Here is a 24,080-nt window from a genome sequence, read left to right on the forward strand (position 1 = left end):
GTTTTGAACAACATATTCAAGACGCGGTAGCCAACACACCGGGAGTTATGCTGAAGAGCGTTCGGAGGCGCTTTAGGGGACTGATCCAAGATATACCAAACATAATTTTTTCCTCATCTCCCTAAAAAAATCAACATTTTACATTTGAACCATTCAGACAGAGCTTTTGGTGAAGTACGTATTACAATCAAAGGCCTAAGGACTCACTCTTATATTGATTGTTATGGGAGAAAAGCGACTGCGACGCCGACGCCAATGTCACGGAGCGTCCCGGCGCATTTCCACTATTTCCATGCACAGTTTCCCGATCAGTTTGAGACCTGTTGTGTTGTGAAACACAACGTTTGATCAGTGCTCCTATGGCCTAATGAAACGAACTTAAAAGTGTGTCGATTTAACATCGACTGCTAGGGAACTTAAGGTAAGGGCTGTCTTGGCAATTAGGGTAGTTGTTTGTTTGTATCGCTCATGTTGAACACATGATTTGAGGGTGACATGGTGTCTGGAATCTTGGGTTGGACATGAGTTTTTGGGTTTGGGACATGTTTACCTTTAACAGTCATTATGATTGACCTAGGTAAGTTCGAGCGAATTTGTGTATAGCTAGGAAATAGGAGGTAGGAACAAGAAGTTGATGGTTTCAGGAAGGGGAAAATAGTTTCGCATTCTTGCTTAGTTCCGAGTTTCAACAGACAGATCAGGTGGCAATGAATTTAGATTTTTTATTTTCGTAATTATTAAGCACCAACCTGTAATAATAATTGCACGTGGCACCACGAAAGCACTGCGATATTGACATACGATTTGCTAAATGAAACGTGTTTAGAAGAGATTTTCAATCTTGCGGTGTTTAGATAATGATCTTCGGGCAGTTTTGTGAGAACCTAGCAATCCTTATCCCCATCAAACCCCCAACTAACCCATGCGCATCAAATAAAAATGCTTTTAGGCCCCTTCTTGGCAACATGCAGGACTCTGTCTTGTTATCCATTTTCAAAAAACTGTTAACTCTATCAACGTTAAAAGAGGTGTTAGGGATCTAGATAGCAGTATTACAGTATTTGTACATTAATTTGTAACTTAAATCAGTTAAATTAACAGTTAATTAACATATTGACCACTGTGACAGACACCGGTGTCTGCCATAGTGGTGTCAAGTTAGTATATGGTCACAATACACTGATGTCTGCTATCTTGTATCGCACCGCATGGACTCAAATTTTAAGCCTAAAACTCGTAAAGTCTGCTGTGGCCTAATCAAATATTTACATCCATATAACTCATGGGTTGGGCAAAAAATGGTCATAAAACTCTGTACCTATAGTGACTACTCTTGTGACTGCTACGGCCTTGTGATTTATTTAATTTTCCCTTATTCACATCACGGAGCCATAGCAAACACTCTAGCTAAAATTATGAAAGAGATACAGAGGAATAAAACATATCGTTTTCCGTCGGACAAACTCGTGTCTTCTAGATGGAAAGTGTCTGCTTTAAATGTCTGCCATGACGTCTGCAGCCCATCAACCCGCCTAAACTTCTACAATACAGGGTGTCCCAAAAATATACCGACAAATTTTAAGGGGTGGTGGGAGACGTCAATACAAACTTTTTTCTTAAATAAACATATGACCGCAAATGCGCCGTTTGAGCATAAAAAAGGCAATATAGTTTTGATCATTATGATCATTTTTTGTTCGTATTCGACGTTGTTTTATTGGTAAATAAACGATGGCTTATAGTAATTGTTCAAAATATTGACCATTTGCTTCAATACAAAGATTGCACCGTCGGTTCATTGACGCGCGTACCCTATGTGGAATATTCCGAGAATACCTTCTAGATGTATACAACTGGTCGTTGTGCTTGCTAAGAGATCTCCCTCATTACGAATACACGTTTCGTAAACCAGAGATTTGAGATAACCCCAAAGGAAAAAAAATCCAGGGTGTTAAGATCAGGAGGATGCGCGGGCCAGGACCTCCTCTTCCAATCCATTGGTGCATTTACATAGATAAGTTCTTCAAATGAGAAATTAAAGTATTTTTTTGTTTTGCGGGCATATGTTATTAAAAAAAAGTTTATGCTGATGTCCCCCACCACCTCTTAAAATTTGTAGCTATATTTTTAGGTTTAGCCATGGCGGACACTGAAGTCTATTAACCGCTTTGATGCGCGATGCCTTGACAGAACGTTCAATGCTGGGTCTAGCGCCGAATGTGTTAACGTACAAATGACCAAATGAATGATGATATAAGTGATGATCTCAAAGTGTTGGCGAGTTAGGGAAAGAAATTAATTGTCGTAAATGTAAAGTTTTAAGCACCATTACCTCAAAAACGATAGAAGATACGTATAAAACATTTCCCGTGCAGAATACTTAATTAAAATGTAGCAATAATTTTGGTGTTTCATTTAATACGAAAAGTTCTGGCAGCTGTGTAGAAAACCGCAAACTTGTGCCAAACTTCTTAAATTTTTATTACTGCAAGTATGATATTTTTTGAGCTATTAAGCCATTTCCATACTTTTGAAAAATGCTGTGACGTGGCTGTACTTGAGTAAGATAGATCAATCATCCGTTGTTTTATTGATTGTTTATTTCATTCTGTTTGCTAAGAAAGCTGCATAGTAATTGCATTATATAGATTAAGAAATTTTATATCTGAATTTTGTCCCTTGTTACATTTAAATTCGTTTCGGAATTAAAACTGTAATCATTTATTGATAACTAAAAACGTTAGCAGCAGAAACAATCAGGCGTAATTCAGTCAGAAATTAAAAACAGAAATAATTTCTATCGAAATACAAATTTAAATTAAATCTTATTTTGTCTGATTACACTTTCATTTGCCACTACTGTCCGTGCCAATCTAAGGTGCTCCAAGCTAATTTAAACTGTCGTGTAGCATGTATCTGTCCTTTTCTCAAATACTCTTAAACCAGGACAGGAGGCACAAAATAAGTGTCAACTGAATCCAGAAGCTACTTGACTGCTTAAAGTAGCAAGATCAATTTCGATGAATTCGTCTTTGTCCAAGCTTGTGTAATGAACGAAGATGCTTATATGCTGCGATGAGATGGTACTGAATATGATTTGATGACTTTGGCACAGTGTTAGCAAATGAGAGTTTTACCAGTAAAAATCTTGTTTCTCGTTGTAAAATTCGTTCTTATACAGGGTATATCAACTTCGTATCTAAGTGGGAAGATCTTGAAAACGGTTAGAGATACGAATTGCGAACACCAATTTTTCAAAGCTTTTTGACTTATCATACTTACGATAAAACGCGCACACACATGCGAGCAATCCTTAATACCGAAAGAAAACTAATTTCTAACTTATCTGTTATACTCTTTAATTTAATTTACCTTCTAAAATTTCGAAATTGTTCTCGAGCTTGAAAGCGCCTTAGGATTAAAAGGTTCGAGGCTGCTTGTAGAAAGCCCGGTAAACTTTAATTTGAATTCTAACGTTTTAAACTGAATGGAAGTTATTACTGAAAATTTGCATTTAAAACACTTTAAGAAGAAGCAATTATTATTAAAAGTGATTTAAACCAAAATAATCTGTTAAGACAAACTCATACATTTTCAATTTAAGCGGTCTGCGAACTGGAGAATGGAAGTTTCGGTTTTTAGGGTCGGGGAATTTACGTATGCGTTGCTGGAAGCACCTAAAGCATCCAAAATTTCCAGCACACTCTCACAAAAACTGAACCTCCCTCCAGTTGCCGATTAAAATACCCATCCAGGCTAATTTAGATGTCAGTCTCAGTTTACTTTGCCCTCACATGACAATCATTAGCAAAGCTCCACTATACGGGCGCTCTTGCTCTTGGCTCCATTTACAGTGTAATTAAAATCCAATTTTGCTCCAGGTTCTAACTTTGCCACAGATTGCCCGGAAATTATCGTTTTGGGGAGATTTCGAAGTTAATGATTTCCATTTAAAGTATTAGTAATGTTATCAATATGGCTTAGTCAGTGCGAGCAGAGAGGAAATGCTTAGCGGCCGCGTGACGTGCATGGAATCACGTGACTGCTATAGAGATCTCGAAAACGGCAAGAGGCACGTTCGTTTTGGCCAATCAATCGAGTCAAGAAACTGTTACAGTGAGTGTGAAATTCTGAAAATCGCCCGGACAAGCTTTCTTTTTGCCGCGAGGAAAATCTTCTGGCCTGGTGTTCTGGCGGCCGGGTAGCGTGAGTTTCGCAAAAGCCCCTACCCACTACTTGCAAATCCTCTCCTACTTGCCCCGAAGGGCTGATGTCTGATGTTGCACTTCTTTCGGCAGACCAAGGACTCCCCATACATTTCCCGTTACACATTCGGTCCGTTACCTCCCTCTCCCTCCTCCGGAGTTGGGTCTCCGGATTCGAAGGAAGAGGCATCACGTAGATGTGCGGATAAGTCTTTGCTCTCTAACCCGGCCAGAGTTAGCCGGCTGGAATCTCTTCTTCGTACCTGGAAGGCTAGACCTGAACGACCGGAGTCTCTGTTTCGGACTTGGACAGACGGAGTGCCCCTTATGGAAGTGGATAGCCGAGGAACCTGCATGACAGAGCCGGACCTGGACTGGCTGCTCAGGACGTCACGCGTTCACATTCATCTCGGACCGGACTCCCAGGGTTTTTCCACTCTCATAAAGCGCACTTTATATTCTAGTTCTGGTTAGGGACTAAAGTTTTAAATTTCATTTGAGTTAAGCCGGCAATATTTGGTGTCGTTAAATTAATTGGCCCATCATATACACAACGCAGTAATCCACGTAGAGCAGCTATTTATTTCGAACTTAATTACTCGGGCTAATTGCCATCATCATTTGTCTAAATTATCCGCAGTATGTGGTCCGATGAACCGCTTTAAACAAAAACTTAATTATTCAGTCATTTTTTGGGTTTCGTTAAATGTATCGAGCGTGGAAAGTCCAGAATTTTGGTAGGAATTTTTCTGCCAAATTAAACAGCGTCTAAACCTTGCGAAACAGCTGTAACTCGAATGTAATGGGTACGGTTTCCACTTTTTGTTACGTTTCTGCGACATAAACCATTCTTATTTCTAAAAATGTTTTACCGCTCTATTCCGATGACAAATATATAATCTGGCAAGCTTTTCTGGGACCGTTCCTCCTTTCCCACGAGCGTCATATAAATGTTGAAGAGTCATAAATTTTCTGGAGCGACATTCGACATCTTACACGTAATGGTATCACAAATGTGCAGATATAAAATTCGTCATTTGGAATTCCTGGTAGTGCCGCGTCTCAATAATGGTCGAGGATGCGGGAATTAAGAAATTTATCGGAAGATACTCCGAAGTTTAATTATTAGTTGAAACTTCTCGAACTCACTGAGCTGAGTTTCTCGGGCATGTCGAAATCTCTTGGAACACTTCAATCATCTCCCGGAAACATAATTATGTAAGAACACTGGGAAATTCCTCCGATGAAAACTCGCAGAACTGAAAATGTTAGGCCTTAATGAAACTGATAAGTCGTCTGCAAATGCTCGCTGGGAAATTCCCAGATAAATCCCTTGGAAGGCTCGAGTTTCCTGAGCACGGGAAAATCCCTCAAAACCATACAGAGATTAATATCTCCGACTTAGGTAGACGTTTTAAGTTCAGAGCCGTTAGCTTAAGATTAATGGGTTTTGTGAATTTTTCATTCATTACGTATTGAAGATGAAAATGCACCCGTATTGGCTTGGCCAAAATACTCCCGTTGTTGTAGCCTCGGGATTAAGAAAATCATCCGTTAAAAGTCCGTTTTCCGCCAGGAAAGCCTTGGCCGTTACGTGTGGGTCTAAAGGGAATAAACCCGCCCTTTCCTGTCCATCTTCAAATAAAATCTCTTCCTCGTATTTGCAGTGTTTTCGAAGAGGGGTTTATGTGGGGACTTTGTTTGGCTTTTGATCGTATTCGAAGAAAATCGGAATTTGCCGCGTCTTCTTTTTTACCATTATCGGACCTTAGAAGTAACAAGAACGCTTCAGCGTTGATGTTCGCTTCGGCGGTCGCGTTTGAATGGCGCGGAAGCGTAATAAGTCTGGAGATTTATTAATATAAGGGCATATAAAATTAATACTTTAAACCGTTTAGCGGCAAACCGAAATAAAGCCATCAAGCCGAATATGCTGCATCATGGCTCCCCATATTTCTGGCAATTAATCACCCCTGGGCAAAATTTCAAATGTTGCATTAATCTTCTCTGAAACCAGAGAATTGCATTAATAACAATGAATTGGAAATAGAGAACGAGCGATGGCATGCCTGGAATGTCTGCTGCTATCCTTTTCTACCTTACATGGTCCCCGGTGATTTTGCGAGTACGGATCCATTAAATTTTCGGCAAACTTTAAAACGCTAACGAACTTACAGCACTAGTGTAACTACAGCTGAATTTTCAATCTCGGTATGATAAGTTGCACGGTAACTCACAATTCCGCAATTAACTTGTCCCAAACCCAATGCAGTGCCTACACCATTTCGGCAATAACAAGATAATACATCGGTCTAACGAATAAACAAGACACTTTTATTGGGCTAACATAAAGCCGGCCTTAAAATGTGCCTGCAGTGCCTGCACGCATTGACGGTGCAAATTCTGGAAACTTACCAAAACTATAAAACATCTTGAAGAGTTTTGGATACGGGGGACCATGTCCTAGGGAAGTTATGCATTAAACCATCCCTCTGCAATGCTGCATAATCCAGATCTGTTTTAATACTTCCTAATTGTATTATGAAGGCAAACCAACTGCAAGGGATTCTTAATTGGATTAAGCTGTAGTTTACATTTTCAGATCCAAGTTACTTTTTTAATTTAAAGTGTAGTTATGAGATAACCGACCTAATTTGAGGATCAGATGCCTTGAGCTCAACCAAAGAGATTGTGGTTTTTGATATGTGGGATAAATAGGCATAAGCTGGGGTAATTTGCTCAAAAACGAAAAGAAAAACAACTTTATTCGCGCGGAAACTTCCAAAAATGTAAAAATTATTGGCAAAATGGTTTTATATCGAAGATAAGAAATTTCAAAAAAGTCTCTATGTTGTCTGTTTAAACTATCGTTCGCCGTGACTGCTCGTAAATTTTATGGCTCAAAGCCACGTAGCGTATAACCAGCCTCTTCTAGTTCACGCTCTTAAATGAAGACAGAGCATACTTACATGTTACTTGAACCCCATCCAGATTCGACTTTAATATATAGAGTGTCAGGATTAATGTCATAACACTTGTCTTCGTCCGACGTTACACAATAAACAAAGAAGACTATATGATCTGAAGTGTATGTGACGTGACTTGATGACCTTGGCACAGTAATAACAAATGAGAATTTTAATTGCAAAATCAGTGGTCCTGAGGTGCTTTTAGTGTAGATCCGGTGTTTTACTTATCAGGCTGTGTTTCAGTTTAAGTTTTACCACTCGAAATTAATTATTCAAATTCACTAAATTCTTAAATACAAATTCAACGTCTAAACCATTTTGGCCAGTTCTTTATACAGGGCGGCACAGGCTTATACAGGGGTTTTGAGAATAGTTAGCGAGATGCGCGTTTAAATCCCAATAACAGCAATAAAATGTTGAGTTGTAGATTAAACATATCTGGAACGTTTTTGCCTTACCACTCCATCAATTCCAATGGCGTTTACTTTAGCAAATCAGTATATCACACGTTTTTACTAATAATGCGACTGAAAAAAAGATTTTTCAAAACCTCTGATCTCCAATTTCAAAGCACGGCTTTGTCAAGTTTTGCATTGAGGTACATCCCTGCTTGTGAAATAATGCATCAAAGTTTCAATCTAGGACTCCTGTCAGTTGCAAAGGAATTTCCCTTAATTATTCATGTTTTCGTAGCCCTGTGCATAACTCAGGGCTTTGCACTGAATTCATAACTTTGTCTCTTTTGAGATCGCCGGCATTTTAGTCGGGAAAGTTTAAAGTATGTACTTTATTCTGAGTAAAAGTAAATCCAAGGAAGAGTTGCATGTTGAATTAATTTTGTGTATGAATGGTACCTTTTTCATTGCTTTTAACCTTGGACAATAGGATTAAACTTGAAACCTCCTGTAGGACTCCGTAAGAATAAAACGACTTTAGCTACATGCACAGCTTTATTAATTTCCTTTCAATGTGAAATTCTCTTAATACATAGAATGAGAATGAATGGCATAAAGCGGTTTGTCGCCACCATACACTGAAAACTAATAGTCCTCTTCCTACTTACCCACTGAATTGAATCAGGATCCATCCAGATAAATTGGTTACCGCATAAGACTCTACGACATGGAAACTGATAATGGAAAGCTCAGAGCGGATATTGGATTCAGGAACTAGGAGGTTCTTTTGTTTGCTCTAATATTATACGCATCGTGTATGATGATAATGCGAGCCGGAGCGTTTTATTGGATTTTTTTCATAGAATTACGAGCGTTTTTTCGTGAATCGTATGAGCACACGTTTTTATTCGAATACGTGGGATTCCTTTTTAAGAGTTCTTTTACAGCCGTTGAGAGGAAAAATCGATCCATACAGGGTGTTTTCCAGGCGCGGTCCAACTTCAGGACACAATTTCTTGTGGTGTTGAAACGCTTAGGCTGGGATACGGGGTGTTGAAATTTTAAAAACATATATTATTATTTGAAATAAATTTGGAACCGTCAATACTAGGTCCTTAATATTTCGCAGTTATTCTATGTGGTAAATAAATACATTGTTAGTATGAAATTAATTTTTATCCGTAGCCAGGGGCATAGTTAGGCATGAGTCAGTCGGCGTTTTCGTCATAAAATGTGGATTTTTTAACATTTTTATTATTTTCCTAATATTTTACAACAAAAAAGGTCTTTTTATTTTTTGCCCCATACTAACTTATTCTTAGAAAAATGACCGGCAGCTACAAATCATAGAAGTAGTCAGTTTCGACACGAAGTTAAAGCAAGTCATGGCAAAAATAGGTTAATATTAGGCAAAAAAACAAGAGACCTTTTTGTTGTAAAATGTTAACAAAGTCCGAAAATAATATAAATGTTAAAAAATTCACATTTTATGACGATAACGTCGATTGACTTACCCCTAACTAAGCCACTGGCGACAGATAAAAACTGGCTTTATACTAAAAATGCAGCTCTTTACCAACGTACAATTACTGCAAAATTTTAAGAACCCGGCATTGATGGTTCCAATTTTGTTTCAGATAATTTTTTTTTCATTTTTAACACCCTGTATCTCGGAATCCAAATGTTTCCGGCTACATATTTATGGTAACTTTTTTTCTTGAAATACTATTAGAAATTATGTCCTGACGGACTGTACTTAGGAAACATCCTGTATTTCAGTATAGCGCGATTTATCTCTCTCTTAAAATAATTTTCTTATTAGAATGAAGAAGTGGAGGAAACTCTCAACTTTCACATGATCATCCTCATATCTCAAACGTGGACACAATATTAAACGAAAAGAAAAGACCTTGTACTCCTCGTTTCCAATATCTATCGAGAGATTTCCATTATCACCCACTCTTGGGACACACATAATCATCATCCTCATATCTCAAACGCACAAGCAATATAAAATGAAAAGAAGGGACCTACTTCTGGTTTCCAATATCTATCAAGCGATTTCCGAATTTCCATTATCACCTTTTGTGTCACAAGATCTTATGCAGTCGCCAATTTATCTCAATCGGTGGGCATAGGATGAAAATTATTAGTTTTCAAAGTATTGTGGCAACGCCTTCTCTTTGTTAAAGTACTATAAGAATCCAAAGCGAAAAAGAAGCCCAAGGAGAAGGTAATAAAGTTTTGTCGGGAGCGGCATGAAGCTTAAGTAAAAAGTGTTGGGAATGTTCTTATGGTGAGTAACAAAAAACTGCAAATAGTGTGGAGAAATATCATGAAAGATGGATCAATGTATCAGTTTTAATGTGACTGACCTTTTCGTTCCTTTAATAATTAGAATATCTAACGCGCAGCTTCATTATTGGCGAACAATACCAACACTTTCCTTCTTCATCAGGTCGATTGCTGTTTTTACCACCTCCATACATAGCCTTAGACTAATGTCTCACTTCAATGTTAATGTTCTCCTCTAAATAATTATGAGTAAAACTCCGTTCTATGCATCTGTCATCCGACGAGAAGATGATTCAAGGAGCACTCTGATTAAACACAAGACAGTCCAATGTTGGATAAAATTAACGCAAACTAACCGAAAGGAACACTTTCCTCCCTCTTTGTGCAGCTCGCTATTTATACGACCCCTCTGCTCTGCTTCAGGATAATGTCTCACTTCCCCTTTCAACTTTAATGCCCTCCTCTAAATAACTATGAGTAGGATTTCCGTCCTATGCATCCGTCATCCGGCGATAAGATGATTCAACGAGGACTCCAACCGCAAGATATCACGAGATTGGCTGGAACTAACCTGAACTAATACTTTCTTCCTTCCTTATGTAGATCGTTATTTTTACGACCTTCCTCTACATAACTTTAGACTAACGTCTCCCTTCCGCTCGTCGATTATAATGTCCTCCTCTAAATAATTATTTATCGGAGTGCATCTTCCATTCTATGCATCCGTCATCCGGCAATAGTGCGACGTGACGAGCGCCCTGGATGAGCCGCAAAATAGCTGGATAAAATTGAAATGATCATTATAACTTTCCTCTGGTGCGATCCGTCACGATCTTGCACGAAATTTAAAGTTATTTCAACTTTTCACACACCATAGAGCTTGCAAACATATATCCGGCTGGAGCTTTATTTCAAGTAGTTACTGCGATTTCGGAGTCGCACGGATGACGGATGCACGGACGGAAGCTATTTTATGCGTCTTATCTTACCATGAAGAAAACGGGTAGGATATCGGGTACGGTTTAAATAAATTTGTTTCTAGTTTAGCAACTTATTTCTAAACGTTGTACAATTTATCTATAGTAAATTTTAAGATTGAGGTAAAATTAAAAACCTATTGTGTTGTTCGCTCTCGCATCCAGCAGCATTAGACCGTGACTTTTACCTTTACGATACGAAAATGATGCCATAAAACTGGGGAAACTTGATTAAATTTGAGTAGCTGCAGTAGCTGAGTAGCTGTTTTGTCAATGGCCGATGCATGCACAAATTCTTAGGTAGGGCTTGAACTTTCTAAAAGAGCCGACAAAATTATCCGTATGGAAATATCAGGACGAAATTGAATGCATTATTTTCCAGTGCTGTGAGTTCGAAAATGACAACGGAAGATAATGGCAATATATCGGGAGTTTTGAAGCCAACTTCCAGCAGCAATGAAGACTTGAGCGAGTACACCGACGCGGATGAGAGCATATCTGCACCCACGGAGTTTCTGGCAGAGGTAGGAGGCTAAAAATGTCTTTTTAAATAAGTAAATTATTCATAAAACTTATGAGGGAACAGTGGTAATAATGCAGCAGTTGAACAAAAATACTTCCCCAGAATGACACACTTTCTGACTAAATTCAATGCAACGGAAGTTGGCGAACTTCTAAATAATTGAACTCGTTATGGATGCTGAAAAGATGATAAAGCAATTTTCTCTAAAGCAAGATTTCTCTTTCAGTTCTTGTCAGCGGTTATGTTGAAAGATTATATCACGGCTTTGAAATACTGCAAACTGAGTAAGTACCCAATAAACCACTGGACGATCGAAAAGCTACATATACGAGCCCCTATCGCATAAAGTTCTGTATTAACGTTAGTTCAGAGTAGAAAAATTCCAAATTCCCCCAGATTTCTCGTAGAACTCCACGAACGTCGATATGTTGCTGAATTCAGGTTCCGTGGGACGAATTCACAACCATAATCGAGAGGTCGGAGCTTCGAAGAAAGCCTTACTATCTGTAGCCTTTTGAAAGTCCAATTCCCACTCCTACCCCTTTAAAAGGACTGACATTAAATGATCTTTGTGAGACTAATACCCAGTGATCTTTTCAAGTATTACAGTATGAACCAAATAATGCCACCGCCAAAGAATTCTACCCTCTAATTTTGGAAAAATTGAAACAGAGTAAGTATACCTAAGACATATGAGGCTAATAATATATTTGTAGAAAGCTGCGTAAAAAAATATAGGCACGATAGTGCTTCAAAAGATTATTGGAGTCACTGCGACTCTTTGTCTAATCAATAGAGCATATACAGGGTGTTCCAGAAACGATGATGCAAATGAGTATGACAGATAAAAAAGTAGAAAGCACTCGCTCGCTCGTGCTCCCATATGTATCTGCTCGCTCGCGATCAGTGGCAAATCCACCTCGTTCCCGGAATCTTACAAATTCCACAACTAAATTGCATGTTTTTCGCATTGAAAGAAGTGAAGGATGGGGCTCCTCAATGCTGGCAACTCGTCTTGAAAAATTGAGAATTTTTTGGTCATCGAAGCTCAAAGGCGGTTTAATTTTATCTACAGAAAAATACGTCTTAAACAGAAACTGGAATACAACCTACAGCGATTCAATGAAAGTGGTCAGTAAAATATAATCAGAATTCAAGGAAAATCGGACCAGAACTTGGAAATTTCCGCCTTCAGTGCGGGCTTTTACGAGAGTTTCCCTCGAGCCTTAAAGAGAAAGCATTGCGTTGCAACCACTATAAACTTTCTTTCTATAAAGACAAATTTCTATATAATCTTTTTTCTAAAAACCCAATACATTTTTCTAACAATTTCACAGATGATGAACCTCCATGCGGCAAGAAATGTGAATATATGGACGTCGGGCCAGTGGTCTTGCAAACCGGCAATATTTCATATATTTCACATAATCGCACATATATTTTTATTGACCGTTAAGGCCTGAAAGAAGATCGTTCATCATTCGTTCGAATGCGTCATATCTAATTTTTTTGTCGTGTTGAGATATATTAAAAATTTGCTTCCTCAACTTAGAAAATTATACTAACTTTAATGCCTAAGCGCACTTGAAACTTCCGCAAAGTTCGGTGAAACTATTGAAAACTCTCGTATTCCGTAAGTTTCCCCGGGAGATGGGACATACCTACTCGTATAGGCAATCTTATTTCAAGAAGATTATTATCTGCTCCTTTTGCCTAATTAGGTCTGCAATATGCAGGTCTCAGCTTAGCCATGTTGTAAACAGGAAATTTTCGTAATTCAGATATTTCCATTCCTAATGGAAACGACGAAGAAGGCAGCAGCAACGACAGCGAAGCTGAAGACAGCGAAGCGAGTTCCTCGACATCTGCCTCGGATAGCAGCGCAGGTGAAGAGAGCAGCGAAGGACAAGAAGTAAGAATCAATGACATACAAGTTTAACCCATTATGAAAATTGTGGAAACTGGCACATTTAGCACAACAAGAACGAGAAGTCCTTATTCTAGCTATAAATACGCGTTTAAAATTCATAAGGCTGAAATTATGCATGCAGTCGAGAAGTGTTTATTTCCTCAGAACAAGAATGGTATTGTCCCTTTCGTGCTAGTTATAGGAAAGTTTGCATTCTCTTTGGAAATGAGTGAAGACGGGAAAGTGCTTAAGGATCAGGAATACAAATCTCAACAGATCACATATATTTATACATTGAATTATTCTCACGCGACAGCGCCCGAAAATTTCAAATCTCACAATTTGAAAGAGTATGACTCGCATTTTGTTCCGGACGTGAAGAACATATCATACTTTAAAAGAGTATGCAGTTATATAAATGTAAATGGCCGTAGGGATGAATTTGACTAAAGGCAATTTCTGAAATAAATGGGAATAAATAAATCTCATTATTTTGGGGACAGGACGCTGAGGAAGAAGAGGAAGAGATCGGAGCGGACGTTGGTGGCAAGGTCTCCAAGGGATCATCTGAAGGTGATGGAACCACTGGCAGTTACTCAAGCTTAGAAGACGACGAAGCAGAAAACGACCAGCTCACAGCTTTAGTGGCCAAATATCAAATCGACAATGTCAATCTTGGAAACGGGAATAAATTCTGTAAGTGATAATTTAGCGAAAACCGAGCTTGAGTCTGAAACAAAGGTTCTAAGCCTTTGGCCATATATTTTTGATTTATTGCAGAGGAGTTATAGAGTTTCATAACGTACCATTAAATGAAAAAGCCCTTTTAAGTGCGGAAAATTTATCTTTGTCTCATATAATCAGCTTTTCATAGCCTTTTTATCCATGACCAGCGGTTGAGTAAACAATGATGGAGTTGGGTGAAAAACAATTAAAAATTTCGCAAGCCTTAAAGTGTGATTAATAATGCTTGTTTTGGTTTAAATATTGGGTGAAGGGTGTAGCGGGTGAACGGCTGTAATGACCATACTCTTTACTTTTTTATGTTCGGGCTGCAGCGGCGTGCTTAAGCATACAAAAAGAGTTCTTGCCCAGAAATAATTCGCCTCCAAACAGCTTTTGTCTTTTGCAAAGTTCCTTTCGATGAACTTAAAAAACTAAAAAAACTATTTCCAAAAAGGACCGGAAAGGACAAGAAACCGAGTCCTGGGGCTAAAATCCTTTGGTGCCAGTTAGCGTCTGGGCGAAATTTTGAAGTCTAAAGTCCTTTTTCAACAGCTCCGACTTATTTTGAAAGATTTTTTAATTCAGCAGGAGCGGCAACATTGATCAATATTAATCGCTCAACAAAGTCAGCTCGTGAAAACACACCAGTATGGTCAGGTAGGCAGGAGGGCATGCCCGCTCCTGTGTGAGCCTATTTAGCTTCCATCTCGGAGAAGGAAAGGAAAATTTAATTTTAATATTTTTGCTAACGCTATACGTGCCTTACATCAAGGGACGTCCCCCAGGACTTCCAACCACCCAGAGGAGACCTTGGAAATAGCAAATAATTCTATAAATTTATACAAAATGTCACGAACGATTAAGCTAAAATCAATCAAACCTCTCTTCCTCTCTAACCTGAAGTAAACCTAAACGAAGAGGAGAGTTATTTTTTACTTATCTGAACTAGTTTCAGGAGAACACGTTCACATTTTTGAAACGTGTTTTAAACATACAGAATGCAGTACTGAAAATTTCTTTTTTCAAAGGTCAATAGAAAAAAGTACTCGGTATATATATATTTTTTTGTTAATTAATTATAATGACATGGAAATTTACTTAAGTGATTTTAAAAAGAATATTTGACAAGTGTCGACCGTTCGTTTTGATGCGTTCTTAGATCAGGCCCCTAAAGCATACGAATATTCTTCTTCAAAACTTTCACGGTTCAAGACGGTCTACATAAACAACCAATTTCAGGTAGCCCCACAGGAAATAATCGCAGGGACATAAATCTGGAGAGTGCACGAGCCATGGCATGTCGCCTTTATTTGAGATCAGCCGCCTGGGAAAAGCTTCCCTCAAAAGACGCGTTGAAATTCTCGGTGTGTGAGCCCTCCATACTTCGCCTACATCCATGTTGTGATGTAACGACAAAAAAGTGATCAATCATTGCCGCATAATGTTCAGAATTTAGTTATCCCGCGATTATCCTGCTCAAAGAGTTCATCAAAACAAACGGTCGACACTTGTCAAATATTCTTTTTAAAACCGCTTAAGTAAACTTCCGCGTTATTCCAATTAATTAACAAAGAAAAAAAATCTATATACAGGGTGAGTCGGGAGGATCGTGCCAAACTTCAGGAGCGTGTTGTACATGAAAAATAAATGTAAAAAAACTCAAATGTTGTTATCCGATTTTCGTTTGTTTACAAGTTATAGCGTAAATAAAATTAAAACATAAAATTAAAAAAATTTATAAATTTCATAAGAAATTCCATAAATTAACGTTTGGATACCATAGTAAATGTTCAAAAATATTGCCATTAACTTCTAAACATTTTCGGCTTCGTCTATGAAGAGCATTTGTTGCGGTCCTGATTGTTTCATGTCTTTCTTTAATAGCAGCTGCAGCATTTCTAATGCGTTGAATTAGTGCATCTTGAGTGTCCACTTTTACTCTGTACACTTCAGTTTTAAACCAACCCCACAAACAATAGTCTAGTGGTGTGAGGTCTGGAGACCTTGGAGGCCAACTAATAGGGCCACCACGACCAATCCAACGTCCAGGAAACGTTTCGTCTAAATGTTGCTTAACCTGTCGAGCAGAATGTGCGGGAGCTCCATCCTGCTGATAGTACATTTGGATTCGAATGTTTAAAGGAACATCCTCAAAAAATCTCTGCAATTCATTTTGAAGGAAATTCAAGTAGCGTTCTCCCGTGAGGCGATTCTCCAAAATAAAAGGGCCAATTAAATAACTTTCAATCATACCACACTACACGTTTACTGAAAACTTATGTTGAAAATTACTTTCGACTGTTGCGTGAGGATTTTCGTCTGACCATACATGACAATTACGTGTATTATTAATGCCGTCACGGGTGAATGTTGCTCCATCCGTAAAAAGAATGCTTGATACAACACCATGATTATTATTGATCCATCCACAAAATTCCCTACGTTTAGCATAATCTCCGGGTTGTAAGTGCTGTACTCTCTGTACGTGATATGGATATAAGCCTTGCTCGTGAAATGTGTTTATTACTCTTTTTTGTGGAATGCCCAATTGAGTAGTAACTCTTCGTGAGCTGGTCGTTGCATCTTCTTCTACTAGATCCAGGATATTTTCTACTTCTTCCAAGCTTTGTTCAGTAGATCGTTCAGATGATATGTTGGCACTGGGAAGCTTTCCGGTCTCGCACAAATTGTTGAACACTCGGATAAATACGTTTTTAGAAGGATGTCTTTGATGTGGAAACCGTTGACGATATTCTTCAGCAGCAGCTCTAGCATTCCCATTACAAAAACCATAAACAAACACCATATTTGCATATTCTAAATTTGAATAAATGTTTGGCATCTTGTAACACTTTAATTGAACTCGAAAATAAACATCAAGCAGTATCAATATCACTAATACCAAAGGTACGTTTATGGTAAATAGAATCCTAGTTAAAACATTTTATTTACGCTATAACTTGTAAACAAACGAAAATCGGATAACAACATTTGAGTTTTTTTACATTTATTTTTCATGTACAACACGCTCCTGAAGTTTGGCACGATCCTCCCGACTCACCCTGTATATACCGAGTACCTTTTTATCGACCTTTGGAAAAAAGAAGTTTTAGTGTCGCACCCTATATGTTCGTAGGGTCTTGAAGAACCTGAACTGATCTTAAGGGAAAGGAGATAGATAGCCATTATTTTACTAACCCAAATTGCCCTATTGCGATTTTTTTCCACCAAGTTTATTAATACGGACTTTAAGGGATTATTCGGTTAATTTTTACTTACTTGAACCAATCATCGGAGACGGGAGAACTATTAAATTTTCATCACAGTCGGAATCGAAATCAGATTTACCAACTCTTTTCCATTAGCTAAAACTAACGGAACATGAAAACCAATAATCCAAAAGTCACGACTAAGTCAAGCTCCCTTAAGAGAGAGTTATCACGGTGTATTACCTTTATGGCACGTTTCTCATTACCGAGGATGAATTTTGGGCATAATCTTCCTTGATATTTTCCCACTGAACACTGTTAATTAAAGAACTTTTTATTTCACTTATGGGCATGTTTTTGCATCAGCAGAAGTGTAATGGTCTGAATGAGAATATTCTAATGGAAACCCTGCGAAATTGTCCGGAAGACTTTACAATCTGTTAATGGGTTTATTCAAAGTGCTGAAAATGAATGTTTTTTGACAACAGAAATATAGCTAGGGCTTTCCTACTTGCGTGGGGCTGAAGTATTGTTGCAGGGCTTGAATGGGGGGCTTATTAATGCCGCCAGAGTTAAAGGACACAACGAGATATTTTGCTAAAGACTGAATAAGAGTGTTACAATGGAAACAATAGGGAAGTTTTCTTATTAACATGATACTTATTTAGAGCTACTTGCGAGCTCCCAAATGATGCATCTCCCTATAGGGATTCCCAAGGCTTTATTTCCGTTTTATCTTCCCTTTTCGCGTACATTTCAAACGTTAACAAAACCTCGCCTCTTTCTAGGTCGTACAGCCCACATAACTCCCACCTTCCTCAAAGATAAGACATATCCTATCGACAATTCTCCGGCAAGTAACCTACGTATTCAGCAGCAGAAGACGCATTTCATGACCAGCTCAGACTCTGAGTCACCTACTGATCCATGCCAAACAACCGTTGCGGTGCTTAGGGGAAGAGTGGTGCCAAACAATGTGTAATATCCCAATATTATCCATTAGTACTGATGTCGTTTTGTAGAATTTTTGTACGAATTTCTGTTCGTAATTATTCTAATACTTGATGTTATAGTTTGCATAACTTGAGTAGGTATGGTGCGTGTATTAAGGAGTGAGTCATGTGGATGCGATGGTCTGTGACTCGTCTGAGAGACTTTATTGATCCCTCTTAAATCCTGCGTTTGGAGATTTCAAAGTCTATCTGGTAAGTAGAGGGTGGTCAAAATTTAACAAAGAATCTCGGTAACTGTAGGAGATAGAGAAAAACCAGTAGAAATCGCTCTATGTCTTTTTTGGAGTATACTCATCGCAGTCTACTCAAAAAAGCGTTGGATTAACCCGGCAGTTATGTTTATAGAACAAGAATAATAATGAATAACAAGGTTTTATCCACAATGGCCAGAATCGAACTTCTGTTTTTTTTTACCCGGAAACAAAACATACAGGGTGTCCGAAAATAACGTCAAAATATTTTAGACATTGATTCTAAAGATTAAAGTAATAAAAAAAGTTTTTATAAACATACCCCAAAAATTGCTTCTTAAAGGGGCTAGAACTTCTTAAAGGGGAACTCTGAAGGTGGTTTTTTCGCAATATTTTCGAAACGGTTTGTGCTAAAATTACGAAATTCGATATACTGCAACACGATTACGAACACCTTATATAAAAAATATTTAATTGCCTCACCAGACTTGTGTCCAAAAAAAAACATCGAGTGTTTTATTAGTTTTTCTTTATCTTCTACAGTTTCCGATATATCCTATATAGACGTCGAAATTTGCCTACGCGGTACATGAGAATAGATCTTAAAACGAACCTAGGGATATCTTTCTTGTGTTTGGTATTATTAACTAATGCTGCATAGACAACATATATCAGGTGTGTTTTGTAAAACTTACCACCCCCCAGATTTCTAGAAGTCCAAACTAAAGTGGAAAATGTTGAGACCCGTATATTTTAAAAATGTGGAAAAAAACGAAGAATCAAAAAAGTTCTAATTCCCGATCGACAATACCGCAGAGGTTGCAAACCCCTTTAGTCTTTTAAATAGGTAACATGGGTCAAGTGACGCACTATTCTAAAGGTTTTGGAATTCTCTAAACCGTGCCAAAATTTTGGTTTTTAATCCAAATTTAATTGGAAAAATGGATCACTCGTAAAATAACCAAAAGAAGAACGAACACGAACGGACACCTACTGTTGGATAGATATTTATTACATTTCCAGCAGGACAGTGCCTCTCCGTATTATGTTTTACCGGTTCGACGGGCTCTTGACAATAATTTTCCTAATAGATGGATTGGCAGAAAAGATGGCCAGCTAGATATTCAGACCTTACACCTCTCGACTTCTTTTGGGAAAACGTTAGATGCGTGATTTGTGTGACTCCTGTACAGGATCTTCAAATATTACGTCGAACACTTATAGAGAGATTGTCGTAATATTCCACAACAGATATTTGAAGAAGTGCGACGAGAGTTTGAAGAGCGTTTATATTCTTGTGAGGAGAATGCATTTCGAACGTCTTCAGAAAAATTAAGAATTGCGAAAAAATTTGGAAAAAAGCAAAATTTTGTGTCGCTTGACCCATATTCCCTATTTAAAAAACGAAGGAATTTCCATCAATGAACTTCTTTGAAACTTCGCTTTCCCCCTCCATTCTAAAATCGACGTTTCTCAGCAGTTTTAACTTTAGTTTCAACTTCTAGAGATCTGGGTGGTAGCAACATACACTCGGTATAGCACAACGTCCAAGATAATCGTCAATGAGAAAAGCTTGGATATATGAGAATATAATGAGCTAGATAAAAGGTTAATATCGCTACATTATGTTCACCCTTAATTTGATATTGAGTTCCACGAAACTCCTAATTCCCTGATTGTGTAGGTACCTACCCACGTGCACAAAAGATAAGGAGACCGTAAAGGCTTATTTCTTGTGTGCGAATTAACTATTTGTGTGTTGAAATTTGATAAAGGTGGAACATTCATCACTTTCACTTCTTTACAGGATCGGCATTTATCGATTTTAGTATAGGCATATACCTACCTACCTACATAATTTATACAAAAAATAGTGTAGAAATTAGAAGAAAGCCCACATTTAATCGTTAAAAAGTGTCTTAATGATAGCTTGAAGGTAATATTTTATAAAGTTAAAGTTTTAGTATTAAAACAGAACCTCTTCGTGTCATAAACATATTATAATACATAACTACGTATTTTTGAACGGTCCTAGAGTTCTGTGTGTATTAGTAAATATATTTTTGTATCAGTTGTAGCAAAAATCGTAGGAAGCAGGCAAAAGGGTGGTATTTGCGTATTCCAAGCCTAACTTGTGTGGTGTACGAGTAGAACCCAGTTTCGAATGTCAGGAAGATGTGTTGACCAACATATTTTAACATACCGGTTATTTAGGGCTTAGTCCTTAAAAACTTATAGTTATCAAGACTGAATGTTTGTGTAGTGAGTAGGAGTAGCTTTCGAGGAACATATCTATAGCAAATAATGAATTTAGCTAGAATGCTGCTAACAGGCGCCTCATACTAAAAAAAAAACCGATTGGACAATTTTTTTTTTAAGTCAAGTTGTGTATTGAAATAAGGGATTCTGCGTAAAGATCTTGCTACAAGGGAGCTGACAACACACTTTCCTTCCTCTAGGGCAGGGGTGAACAAACTACAGCCCGCGGGCTAAGTCCGACCCTTGACCAAAAATAATTCTCAAATATTCGCCTCAGTAAATACTAATTCCATATAAAAGCGTATGGAAAAATTAAAAATAATGTTTTATCAAATTGTAAAATATACTGTTTTTGGGGGATTCCCAGGGGTTACAAAATTCGGGGATTTACCAAGCTGCTGCCATCAGTAACAAGACATTGAAAGAGCTAACTCGCTTCGTTAACGTTATACACACACGTGCTTTATATAGCACATCAAATTTCTTTATCCCTTATTTTTACATATTTGAAAATGTTATCAAACAAGAGAGAGGCGGACAAAAAACGTCGAGCTTTTAATGAACAATGAAATATTTTTTCCATCAAGGTACAGACAAGAGTTCGCCTTATTCGTAACGAAACCGTGGCATTTTTCAAAAAATGCAATTCGAAGAGACATCATGTAAGTAAACACGGTGAAAAATGTGAGAAGCGTCGAGGAGAATTGCGTGAAAAAACTTTAAAAAATCTCAGAAATACTTTGTCGACGTATCGCAATAATCGTTGCGGAAGTTCTTTGAGTTACGAAGCGAAATCGATGTATTTATGATGGAAAAATTAAGGCCAATTCCAGAACTTTCAGATCCCATATGGGCGAGGAGTCCAACATTTTTGACTGACATAACTGAACTCTCAACTCTCTTAATGTAAACTTACAGGGAACAAGAAAACTCTTTTTCCACATTAAATCATTGCAAACAACAGCAGCAAAAAAAAATCCTCCACATTTCCGGTCTTGCGAAAATTGCAGAAAACCACCAATTTATTATTATAATTTCTTGCAAATCATGAACTTATCAATACTATTTTCATATAAAATTTTAAATTCGCCCCACCCACGTAGTTTTAAATATTCACACGCGGCCCGATCTCTGAAAAGTTTGAGAACTCCTGCTCTAGGGAATGAATCTCTGGAAATTCGTCTGAACGTACATAACGGACAAGGCCCCTTGAACACCAGTTTTTCGATAAATTTTTAAGCAAAAAACTGATCGTTTTCGCGATAGCGATTCCACGTTATTGCTAAGGTGGAATTGCTGCTAGTCGCCGATGTAAACGTATGCATGTAGGTATGTGATGGGAAAACTGGTTCGAAAGCGTGTTGTTTATTGGTTTTATTCTATGTAAAAACTGTTTGAACATCAATTATTTGATTTTGGTGTGTTAAATTTCGAAATATAAACTTTTTTCTTGTGTGTCAATACTTTTTATATCCAAGAGGGAATTACAACGTTTGTATCACCTGAAAGGATGCATTTTATTATAAAGAATCCAAGTACAATAGAGAAAAAAATAAAATCTTACATTGCTTACCAGTGCTTCTTTTATTTTTATTGCAAGAATAGTCTGAGTAATTCGTGAGAAAGTAGTGGGGCTATTTTCTTTCACGTTCCAGTGAACCAACAAAACCAAATGAGGCCAGCAAAACATGTTTTATTATACATAAAAGTTACTTATGTGCCCAAACTACTTTTCGACATATGTATTTATTTTTTCATCACGAGGTAAATCTTCAAAAGACACCACCCCCGGACCCAGTGGTGGCATTCTATCAACCGGGCAGTGTGGGATTTACCAAGGCGCCTACAAACTAAATTCAGTGTTACTTTCAGGATTCTGTTTTTTTATTTGTTAAATAGGAATATGTAGTTTTATGTTTTCTGTTTTTTTTTTTAATATATAATAGTTTTAATGTGTTACCTTTTCAAGTACAAACAGTGACACTATTTTTTTATTTGGTTTGGCACGTCGTAGTTTCGTATTTGGTGTATTATCAAGGACAAACCGGATTATTACTTGTTAATTTTGATTTTTATACACTTAAAAGTAGTTAAACTTTGTTTTAAAAAAATTAAAATGAAACTTTTTAATTTGGTTTGCAAAAATCTGAAACAAAAATGGGGGCCGTGACGACCCCACCACACCACATACATCCCAAAAAAAGACCTCACCAGTCACGGATTAAGAGAAGTTTTTGCTTTATATTTGAGTCAATGTTGGATTAAAATATAATCATATTTCCAGTTGTTCTAGCAAAGTACTTTTATTTTTTGAATAAAATTAATGCATAATGTGGAGGCGTGTGAGTTTCACTTTGACTGACTGTATGTTACTCAAAGAAGCATTTATAATTATCAAGCAAAAATTCATTTTCAGAACTGTTTTTTACATTGCCAATAATTACATACTTCCACTTTAACTAGATAAATTTACTAAAAAATCTGAGTCCAGAAGATTATTTAAAAAAATAACTGCTTATAAATTATGCAGGGTGTCCGAATACTCCGTGTACAACGCTCTATCAGATTTAGTACAACTCATAATAAGTTGATTTAACTAGACTTGCCTTAGTACAAAAGTTTATAATAACGGAGCTACAGGGTGTCAAAGTTGAAAAAGGAAATCAGATTTTCTTAAATATCTTTTGACTTCTTCAAACTAATTTCACGAAATTTTGTATCCGGGGGTTTTTTGGGATGAGAAATTCAAATTTATAAACGATTTTGATGTATCTTCTAGAGGGCGCCACAAGCGACCATTGGGACACTTTTAAACCGTCAAAACTTTTTTCTGCCACAGTGTATGTCAATTTCGAATACAAAAATCTTTTACCATATCTTTTCTGCTTAAAAAAGGTATACTTGTTAAATGTCGCTAAAGCCAACTGTTTAAAAGATATCTGCAATTGTATTAATACACTGACTCAAAAAAACCGCAACACCAAGAAGAACACATCGTACACGTTTGAAATTCTGACATGACGTTGGGTCGGGTAATAGATAAAAACGATCAAAATATCAAAAGAAAATTATTGTGAATAAGTGAAAAAATTTAATAATAATTTAATAATGGGTGGTATCTCCTCTTAAATTAATACATTCCTGTAAGCAACGTGGCATGCTTAAAATTAAATTGTCAATATCTTCCTGTGGTATTGTATCCCAGGCAATCTGCACCTGCTCGCGGAGTTCATCTATGGTCTCTGGAGGGCGAGCTAAACCTTGAAGTCTCCGACCCATTATATCCCATACATGCTCTATTGGAGACAAATCTGGAGACCGAGCTGGCCAAGGCAAAGTAGCCAAATTTTCAGCTTGCAAATACCTCAAAGTATCGTTGGCTACATGTGGTCGCGCATTATGCTGTTGA

General features: G+C 37.5%; 1 protein-coding gene and 1 long non-coding RNA gene across 5 annotated transcripts; both read left to right on the forward strand.

Moving 5' to 3' along the window:
• Positions 1-284: 284 nt before the first annotated feature.
• LOC136415239 (dentin sialophosphoprotein) lies at positions 285-22,126 on the forward strand. 4 transcript variants are annotated; one of them, XM_066399751.1, is made up of 7 exons: positions 285-421; positions 11,224-11,365; positions 11,591-11,648; positions 11,966-12,037; positions 13,146-13,276; positions 13,777-13,969; positions 17,997-22,126. In XM_066399751.1, the coding sequence occupies exons 2-7, from the start codon at positions 11,240-11,242 to the stop codon at positions 18,188-18,190; spliced, it is 774 nt and encodes a 257-aa protein (XP_066255848.1). In that variant the 5' UTR covers positions 285-421; positions 11,224-11,239; the 3' UTR covers positions 18,191-22,126. The 4 variants fall into 4 exon arrangements, with proteins under 4 accessions (XP_066255848.1, XP_066255832.1, XP_066255858.1 ...); XM_066399735.1 differs by lacking the exon at positions 285-421 and adding an exon at positions 4,819-4,942; XM_066399761.1 differs by lacking the exon at positions 285-421 and adding an exon at positions 4,870-4,993.
• On the forward strand, positions 15,575-17,069 carry LOC136415293 (uncharacterized). Its single transcript, XR_010752597.1, has 2 exons — positions 15,575-16,053; positions 16,907-17,069. It is a non-coding gene; the product is annotated as an uncharacterized lncRNA (long non-coding RNA).
• Positions 22,127-24,080: the final 1,954 nt, after the last annotated feature.

The sequence above is a fragment of the Euwallacea similis genome, chromosome 1, assembly GCF_039881205.1.
Source record: "Euwallacea similis isolate ESF13 chromosome 1, ESF131.1, whole genome shotgun sequence".
NCBI lineage: Eukaryota > Metazoa > Arthropoda > Insecta > Coleoptera > Curculionidae > Euwallacea > Euwallacea similis.

Coding starts and splice junctions, on each gene's coding strand:
- LOC136415239 (XM_066399735.1), top strand. CDS start 4,857: ATGAACCGCTTTAAACAAAAACTTAATTATTCAGTCATTTTTTGGGTT. Junction 13,277..13,776: donor AGAGCAGCGAAGGACAAGAA/GTAAGAATCAAT, acceptor TTTTGGGGACAG/GACGCTGAGGAAGAAGAGGA. Junction 13,970..17,996: donor TGGAAACGGGAATAAATTCT/GTAAGTGATAAT, acceptor GCCTCTTTCTAG/GTCGTACAGCCCACATAACT.